Genomic DNA, 9158 nt, shown 5'->3' on the forward strand with positions numbered 1-9158 from the left:
CTTGCGTCGCCCGCCGGCCTCTGACCGTACTACGTGCGGTACGTGCCCACACTTTCATCTTATATGCCTTGCATTGAGCTCGTAGCGACGCAGCGGGCACGTCGATCGACCTGTCTCTCACCAACGCTTCTGGCAATGTACGCTAACGAGCAGAGTTTCTCCATGAGGGGACCCTGGGCACAGGCGTAGCCCACCGTGGGATGGTGCGTGGCTCCGTCTTGGACGCGTCCCTTGCTTCGAGATCAAAGCGATTATAAAGCCAAGAGGAGCTTCGGTCCGACGGCAAGAGAGAAGGACCCCGGCCAGCTGCTATCCTTGTTGTGATTCGACTTGAGAGCCCATCAGACTAAGACTCTTATGGAGCCTTTCTTGTCCACTTAAGGGAAATCCAAGGCGTTGGACGTTATCGATCTTATCTGTGTGGTGACGATCTCCGTGCAAAGTCGGCAGTGGCTGGGGTCCCTCGCCGGCGCCGTATGGGGCGGTGGATGAATGTAGAGGCCCGTCGCTCGCCTTTTGACCGGGCTGTCTCGCCATTTGCTCGCACCGATTTCGCCTTCCTCCTCTAATCATCTCGCCGCCGCCGCGACCCGCTCCACCACTCCCGCCGTCCGACTCGCGCCTCTCTCGCGCAACCTCACACCACCGACCACCTGCTCGGCGCAGTAAAGCGGCTTCACATGCCCTCCAATCTCCAAGGGCTCAACCTCGTCTACCCCGACCCGCCCTCGAGCGCGAGCTGGGGCGGGGACCCTGCGCTCGAGCTGCTCCAGGTCCCGCCGGATCTCACCGCCCAGCTCGATCTCTGGACGAACCTCTCCTTCCAGTCGGACGAGCCTCTCGTCCCCCACGATAAAAAATATGACGGCTCCGGCGAAGAGCAGGCGCACGAGCGGTACGACGACGACGACGAGCGTCTGACGGGCGTGCGCCCCGCCGGGCCCGCGCACCCCGATGCGCACCACAACGCCGTCACCGGCACCGTAGTGCAGAACCCGCAAGATCATCAGCAACAGAAAGTCAGTATGGCGCCCGCGGTTGCCAAAATCCTCTCGGAGCTTATCGTTACCTCTCCTGCAGAACCAGACGCAGCAGCAGCCGCCGTTTGACCTCACCGCATTCCTGGCTGGACTGGGCGTCACACCCGGCAGCGCCTCCGCGCCATCGCTCGCGCAGGTCCTCTCGCTTTACTCGCAGCACGCTCAAAGCGGACAGTATGCGTCGGCCCCTCCGCCGCCTTCGGCGCCCGCGATGTCCTCCCCCTCCCCCTCCTCCTCCACGTCCGCCGCGTCTCCCGCGACCGCCAACAAGCGGCCCCGGACCCGCAAAGCGTCGATCGTCTCCTCGCCCGCTCCGACCTCCCCGGCGGCCGAGTCCGAGGCCGGCGATAAGGACGACGAGCCGCAGGGAAACCTCTCCACGCCGCTTTCCACGGCCGAGGACAAGCGTCGGCGGAACACGGCGGCGTCAGCGCGGTTCCGCGCGAAGAAGAAGGAGCGCGAGCAGGCGCTCGAGAAGCGTGCGAAGGATATGGAGCAGCGCGTGAGCGAGCTCGAGCGCGAGTGCGAGGCGCTGAGGAGGGAGAACGGGTGGTTGAAGGGGCTCGTGGTCGGTGTTACCGGTGCGGGCGCGGCGCCGGTGATGCCCGCTGCCTCGACGGGTGGAAAGAGGAGTTGGGACGAGGTTGAGACGGCTTGATGAAGTACGCGGGACCGATGATGAAGATTTCGTGAAGAAGGGGAGGACTTCGATGATGTCCGCCAAGAAGGATATGTGTGCTGTTTTTTTAACGAATTGATTTATACGTTTTCCCCTCCTTTCTGTCTGCTCATACCTCCCTCCCTTCTTTTCCCCTTCCTCTATGTGATAATCCAACCCTACGCGCGCGTATGCTGTAGTTGGCGACGACTCGAGCGCGCTGGTGTTTATGGTTCTGGGGGTGGTGTGGACTCGGACACCGTGACCGGTCGTGATGCTTGCGACTATTGCATAGATTGTAACAACACCAACTGTTGTCTGACAACGCGTCTGATGTACATATGTACTGGTACGCGGGGAATTCTGAGCACTCTCAACAGTCCATCATCATTCTTTCCTATGTCGGAAAATGTCGAGCCGTTGTACTTTACGCGATCGCGTGCGCACACTCCACAGAGGGACGCCATATACGCAGGCAGCGGCGATGGTATCATATGAACCAACCTTTTCCCTACCCACTTTCCTCGAAGCGGAACGCACCCCCTATCTCGCGGATCACGAACGTCTTGGGCTCGAAACCGATCCCGACCCAGTGCGCGCGGTGCACGAAGCCAGGCGCTTCCTCGCCCCACTTTTCTCCGTCTGAACCGACACGGCCGTCAGATTCCTCGATTATGACACTGGCTCTGGGATCGTCCAGGGGAGCATAAGATCTAGAACTCACGGAGGTGGGCCGCGTGCATGAGCGATCCGGCGGCCCCGAACGCGGCCTTGGGCGCCGCGGCGGGCCACCCCCAGAGCGTGCCTAAGCGGTCTCCCCCAGTCAGGATCTCGATGCACAGTGCTGATAGTAGTTGATAGAGCGTGCCTAAAGCTCCGAGAGCACCCGTCGCGACGCTCGCGACGCCGGCGGCGACCGCGGTGCCGATCGTGCCTGCGGCGTCGAGGGAGTCTTCAAGGGAAAATTGGGAGACATCGCCGAGGTCGCGGCGGATCTCGAAGGTATACGACCAGGGAGCGGACTCGTGCGTCCATGACTCGCCGGGCTGCAGCGAGTTGCGCCACGCGAGCGGGGCGCCGAGCGTGCGGGCGACGTTCAGGGTGGACGACGCGTCGTTCCGGATGGTGACGGGAGGCATGGTCGGTGTGTGGTATCCTGGGAGGGTGGGTAATGTTGGAGGGCGCGGTATGAATGGTATTTATGCCGCACGCCGCGTACGAGGCCCTTCCCGGACGCTGCACGCAAGGGCGGCATGCCATAAGGCGATCTACTTTGGGACCTCGATGTCACCAATGTCGAAAGTCGTTGCATGCTCTATAGGAAAGACCCGAGCCGACTTCGAAGATGGTGAGAGTGTGACGTGATGGGTATAGACGATCAAACACACTCGTTCATACTAATAGGCATTTGCGTCGCGAGCAGTGCGGTTTAGATGGGGTGATGGCCACACGGTGCTGTCGGGGATCTTCGCATTACCAAAAAGATCTACGGGCGCGGTTCGGATTTCAATTTTCGTGGTATATGTGCAGTGTGAATGACCATTAAGCGTCGGAGGCCCTGGGAGGATTCATTCATCCAATGTGCAATGACGAGAGCGCGCCGCCTTTCCCAGGTTAGGCAATGCATAGCATGCATGCTGCTTGCAACAGCGCACAGGTACGCGTTATGCCAACCCGCAGGATCGAATGAGTGCCCAGCAGAATCCGGGACAAGAGCATATGGAAGTTGGGATCAACGCAAGCAAGCTGACAGGCATAAACTTTGCGCCACAAGCCAAGTACTCGTGAAATAAATCTCGTTCTCTCCGCCAGTAGTCTCATGTCCGCTGATTAAAGGCCGCGCTTGCTGCGCGGCCGATCCTCGCTTGACCAGTAACGAAGGAAAAGGTTGGAAGGTAGTTAGAACACGGCCAGCGGCAAATCCTGGAAACATACTGCAAAAGGTCACATGATCAGGAGCCCACCCTGAGCCCCCCTCGTCAAGCTCGGAATATACTGTTCTACATGCTGCTATGCACCCTTGATGGATGCAACGACGAACCCCACAGGTTCAAGCCGCATCTATACCAAAACATCGATCCGCCCGATCGCCTTCCTTGCCGAACCACCGACGTATGAGCAATTCCGGACGGATTACCTTCTGCCTCTTCGCCCTATTATTTTCGATGATCCGAACTTGCCTTCCGCATGGCCGTGTCATACTCCATGGACAAAGCCTGACGAGAAGTCGGGGCAGCTCATCCCAAATGTCGAGGCGATCGTAGCCACGTTTCGCGGATCGTCTAAGCCGGCGACCGTAGCCTTCTCCGGGTCGCAGGATGGGTACGGTGCCGAAAAACGAGAGGAAATGTCGTTCGATAACTTTTTACGCGTCTGGAATGAGGCGCAAGAGGGAGAGGGAGTAGAAGGACAGGAAAGTCCGTATCTGAAGGACTTCCATCTATGCCTTGCCAGGCCGGATTACGAGGCGTACCGATTGTACGATTTGTTCCAAGGTACGTCGTAGACGTCATACCCTCATGATCAAAATCAATCATGCAAACGCGGCTTCCAGATGACTGGATGAATGCGCACGCGCTTGCCCGCACCTCCGACGACTACCGCTTCCTCTACCTCGGTACTGCAGGGACGCAAACTGCCTGGCACCACGACGTCTACCTCTCGCATTCATGGTCAACCTCTATCACCGGTGTCAAACGCTGGTTACTTTTAGCCCCTTCCGACGCGCATCTCCTCTTTCATCGGATGACACGCGAACCGCCACCCATCGCGGATTTATGGGCCGCGGAGCTGAAGTCAGAGGATTACCCTTCGATAGAGGAGGCGAGGAAGCGATGCTTGGTGGTATGGCAGTACCCGAACGAAACAATGTTCGTCCCCAGTGGGTGGTATCATTCGGTGGAGAATTTTGGGTAAGCATTACTTTTCGATCGCCGCATATATGCACCCTTTTTTCATGTCCATGCCCAGCTCCACGCTTTCCATCAATCACAACTGGGCCAATGCGTCCTGCATCGCGAATATGTACGATGGCCTTGCGGATCAAGTCAGCACCAGCGTCTCGCTACTTTCGGATCTTTCCTCTATCACGCCTCTTCCCGAGTTTTATACGTTGGTCTACGTTCAGATGTGCAAACCAAGCTGGGGTTGGAGCTTCGCGGAGTTCTGGGATGTTGTCGGATACGCGATCGAACACGTCTACCACAAGAAAGACGGTCAACCCGAGGCCGATGAAGAGGAAGACGGGGGGCCAGGCAAGTGGAAGATCAGACAAGGATGCTGGATTGACGAGGGGCCGGCGAAGGATGTAGTAGCTGGCCTAGCGAGGAGGTGGCTAGCCAGGGAAGAAGCAACTTGCATGCCCGAACTAGCAGACGCCGTCAAGCGGATCCTTAGGCTGTGTGACGGATGACAGCTGCAACGCAGTTTCCACATGACGAGAGGTGTGGAAATCAGCAGCGGGAAAGCTTCCTTTGGTTGTCGCGCAATTCAAGGTAACTTACTGCTCCACGGTTCCAGCGCTCATAACGCCCATACTTAAGACTTCATAGCGACAACGTTCCTCCCTTCCATGTTCCTGTGGAACATCAAAATGTGTGGCGTCGACACCGTCTGCCTCCGTTCTAGATTGGCCTCGACGCGCAAATTTGCAGGTCATGAGTTCCAGCGGCACCTTCTGGCGACATTATGAGACTGATGAGTAGACGAAAACTCACAGCTCCGGTTACAGCGTGGGCCGCTGCTTCCCCGCACAGAACAGGGCCGCTATTTTTACTCCCTAACGGCACTGTACTTCCGAGGGAGCAGCGATAAGAGCCTCTCGGGGGGCTTGGTGCGTTTCCTCTCGCTACGACGACCTCCAGGTAATATAAAACCTTCGCCAAGTCAAAGGACGTCCTGGTCGTACAACGGAGACAATGTCTTCTTCCTATTCGCGTGGCTCCTTCGACGAGAGGGCGGATGACATGGAGAAGCATGAGCCTGGCTACCAGGCCGGGACGACCGTTGAGGTCGCTGACACGACAGACGACGACGCCTACCTCGAGATCATGGGTTATAAGCAGGAGTTCCGTCGCGACTTCACGTTTTTGGGCCTGTTCTCCCTCGTGTCTAGCGAGCTTGCCGTCTTACCAGGAATTGCGGCCACGATATGGTGCTCACCCTATGCACAACTGTCCTGATAGGTTACTGACGGCGCGCAGGTACACGATGGGGTACATGGGTCTGATCGGCATGACTTGGGGGTGGTTGATTGCAGCAGTCATGGGTCAGGTGTGTATCGCACTTTGAGCGAACGTGATGCCGTATTTCCTAATTTTATGCGTGCAGTTCCTCGTGTATTCCCTAGCTGAACTATCGTCTGCCTACCCCACGTCTGGCGGACTGTACTACTGGGCGTATATGACGGCATCACCCAGGTGGAAAATGTTATCCTGCTACATCGTGGCCTGGTCAATGTTGATATATACGCCTCTCTCATGTGTCTCCATCACCTACTCAGTGAGATTTGGAGGCTTATATTGCGTTCCTGGCATCATGGTTGACTTATCTTGGGATGTATAGGCAGCGCAACTGCTCGTTGCGACTTTTCAAGTCGGTTTGCCAGAGTACGAACCGATGTCTTGGCACATTTACCTCGTGTATCTAGCGATGATGTTTGCCTCGTACCTTGTCATCTCCCTGCCCACTCGCTACGTCAGCTGGTTCAATATCTGGGCGTACTTCATTGGCACTATTGTGCTGGTCATCGTCACCATCCTCCTGCCCATCAAAGCCGACCATCTGAACTCTGCCAAAGATATTTTCACCAAAGTAGGTCTTCGCCCATGTGAAATCATCTGAACAAGCTAAGCATGTATCCAGGGCCAAAATCAGATTGATTGGCCCGCGGGCTGGTCCTTCTGTATGACATTCCTCTCTGCCACTTGGACCATCGCTGGCTACGACGTGGCCGCCCACGTTGCGGAGGAGACGTCCAACGCTGCTATTACCGTGCCACGGGCGATGATATGGAGTACCTGGTCCAGTGTTTTCCTGGGATTCGTTTACCTGATTTCCTTGGCTCTCTGCGCCACGGACATCGACTCGCTCATGGCGAATCCCCTGGGACAACCCATCGGAACGCTCATGGCCGACGTACTAGGAACAAAGGGCGGTATCGCCCTCATGGCCATCAACGCCTTCACGCAGTTCGCGTGTGGCGTCGCCTTCGTGAGTCGGGCGTCCGTCCCGAGTTTATCTTTGCACTAACATTCTGAAACTCAACTCGTTCTTCTCCCGCAGTTCGTTGCGGCGTCCCGGATCTACTTTGCATACTCGCGCGATAGGGCCCTGCCATTCTCCGACTGGATCAGCCGCGTCTCCCCGCGCACGCAGACGCCGAACAACGCCTCGCTCGTTGTCTTCCTCCTCTCTGCAGCCTTCGGAGTGATCTCCATCGGCTCCGACACCGCTTTTCAAGCATTCTTCCCGGGCAGCACGCTCGCTGGCCAGATCGGGTACATCCTCCCGGTACTGGGACGATGCCTGTACGAGAATAATCCGGAATACCGCAACGGACCATACAATCTCGGCCGTTTCTCGCGAGCTGTACGATGGACCGCTGTGGCGTGGAATGTGTTCATCACTCTGCTTGTCAGTTTGTGAGTAGCGTCTCCCCTCGTCCCAGTATTGCGCGACGTTCTGATACTGCAACGTTTCTTCCTACAGCCCAGAAGGTCCGATGCGTTAGTAGCCTCTTTACCGTCCATTCGTCTGTTCGCTGTTGACGCTTCTGCACAGCCAACGCCGTGGACATGAACTGGGCTGTCGTCATATATCTGTCAGTTCGCAGTTCGTGTGTTGCCGAGCATGCGTCTGATTCTGCTATGATATCTTCAAGACCTTTCCAGATCATTGCGTTCGGCTACTGGTGGTTCAAGGGCTACAAAACCTTCAAAGGACCCCGACCGAACCTGCAACGACTTCCCCACAAGGACCAATAGGACGATTTACTCATCTGAAAGCGGTAACAGTCAAGGATGGATCCGAAGATGCCTCATCTGTTTCACGTCTCGTGCCGGAAGCATTGTCGCCTGTCCCGCATGCGTAGTTTAATGCGAATACAATGGATCTACCTTGTGGATCGCAACAGTTGACGAGGATCCTATCAAGGCATGCAATGATTGAAAGGGAAGATGTAAGCTGCTTCGATAGCGTGGTTGACATCGTATCAAGGGCCAAGTCAGCCGCGCTGAGGTTGCGGACAAGTGCAGGGATGATCTCGGTGATAGTAATTGTCGTTCCATTCAAAGTAATACCTATCTGCAGCGCTCATGCTCGAGATTGCTAGCGACATCACGCCTCCCGTCCGTGTTTTATCTGAATCTCTCCCGGAATGCAGCATTGACCAGCCACAACCGTCCGCCTCCACGTCAAATTGTTCCTAACGCGCGTATTCCGGTTTCATGGAATCATTCAAGGCCTGCCAAGAACACAACCTCAATTCACATCCGTTGTCGCGAGGATATGGCAACTCACAGCATCCAGAGCAGCGCGGTCCGCTGTTGCTCGAGCAGGTCGTCTTTCCCGGCAGCGGCTGGCAGCATGGGATGGGCTCGGGAAGGGCGTACGGTGTGGCCAACACAGCGTTGGCGAGCAACAGCGCGGATACGATTGTGAAGAGACCTTGTGTCAGCTTCATTGTGGATGAGAACGATCCTTACGCCCCACCGCGCCCCCTTCTCGCCTTTTATCCTCTCAGCGCTGTTCGGCACTGGTCGGCGAACACTGGCATGTCCAGCTCGCTATCATCGCGGAATGTGCTGCATGACAGTCTCGGACAGCGTGAAGTCGTAGCTGGGATGCCGTGCGTGTTCCGGACCAGATCTAACATGTCGATGGGAGGGAGCAGCCAGCGTGCGCGGCGGCTTTTCTGCATCTGTGCTATTTTTGGCAAGCGGGGATCGTGACAGAGTTGATGAGCATGTCCTCCGCATCAATTTATGAAGGTCAGCTGTCTATGTATAGAATCATGGCCCCTACAAGTGTATCAGGCGCTTATCGCCTTTTGATAGTAGTCGGTACATAGGGCAACGCCTGGGGTTACTCTCTAAACAAAGTGAGGAATGACCGTTCGGAATTAAGACGGACAGATGGTTGTGAAGGCGTACTATGATATCCGTCCGCGGCTTCATTGACCGCCCAGTGACGACGCTCTGCTCTTCGCAATCCTGCCTACGTCCACGACGGCGCGTTGCATCTCGCTGACCCATTCATTCGAGTCCGTCGACACGACCTGCAGTTCCGCTATCGGAGGCTGATCCGGCAGTAAGGAATGCCTCAGTCCAAGCGCAGCCTCCATCTCCTCGAGCACTTCCGCGCGGGTCCGGCCGTTCACGAAAGTGATGTACCGCAGCCCAGGATATACATGTTCGTAGCAGGCGTTGAGGTGCGCCAAGCGGGCCAAGACGGCCGGCGAG

At 56.7% G+C, this 9158-nt stretch overlaps 4 protein-coding genes across 4 annotated transcripts in view; 2 read left to right on the forward strand and 2 right to left on the reverse strand.

Annotated features, from left to right (window-relative positions):
* Positions 1–1434: 1434 nt before the first annotated feature.
* Positions 1435–1611, forward strand: PUNSTDRAFT_15694 (uncharacterized protein; the record flags this gene model as incomplete). Its single annotated transcript, XM_007381006.1, has 1 exon — positions 1435–1611. A coding segment is annotated over one exon (177 nt), but the record flags the coding sequence as incomplete, so codon positions are not given.
* Positions 1612–2209: 598 nt separating this feature from the next.
* Positions 2210–2837, reverse strand: PUNSTDRAFT_131704 (uncharacterized protein; the record flags this gene model as incomplete). Its single annotated transcript, XM_007381007.1, has 2 exons — positions 2210–2340; positions 2423–2837. 2 exons carry the CDS (start codon positions 2835–2837, stop codon positions 2210–2212), a joined length of 546 nt encoding a protein of 181 aa, XP_007381069.1.
* A 985-nt stretch (positions 2838–3822) lies between these two features.
* On the forward strand, positions 3823–7682 carry PUNSTDRAFT_118890 (amino acid transporter; the record flags this gene model as incomplete). Its single annotated transcript, XM_007381008.1, has 12 exons — positions 3823–4193; positions 4253–4610; positions 4669–5192; positions 5250–5851; positions 5901–5970; positions 6028–6198; positions 6262–6510; positions 6562–6909; positions 6982–7340; positions 7408–7424; positions 7480–7519; positions 7580–7682. Exons 4-12 carry the CDS (start codon positions 5616–5618, stop codon positions 7680–7682), a joined length of 1593 nt encoding a protein of 530 aa, XP_007381070.1. The 5' UTR covers positions 3823–4193; positions 4253–4610; positions 4669–5192; positions 5250–5615.
* A 279-nt stretch (positions 7683–7961) lies between these two features.
* The window catches only part of PUNSTDRAFT_98678 (uncharacterized protein), a gene marked incomplete at its 5' end in the record, with an annotated part of 2787 nt that continues 1590 nt past the window's right edge, over positions 7962–9158 (reverse strand). Inside the window, 2 exons of the mRNA XM_007381009.1 lie at positions 7962–8161; positions 8218–8788. The remainder of the gene's footprint in view (positions 8162–8217; positions 8789–9158) is intronic.

Source organism: Punctularia strigosozonata, assembly GCF_000264995.1.
Source record: "Punctularia strigosozonata HHB-11173 SS5 unplaced genomic scaffold PUNSTscaffold_3, whole genome shotgun sequence".
NCBI classification, from domain to species: domain Eukaryota; kingdom Fungi; phylum Basidiomycota; class Agaricomycetes; order Corticiales; family Punctulariaceae; genus Punctularia; species Punctularia strigosozonata.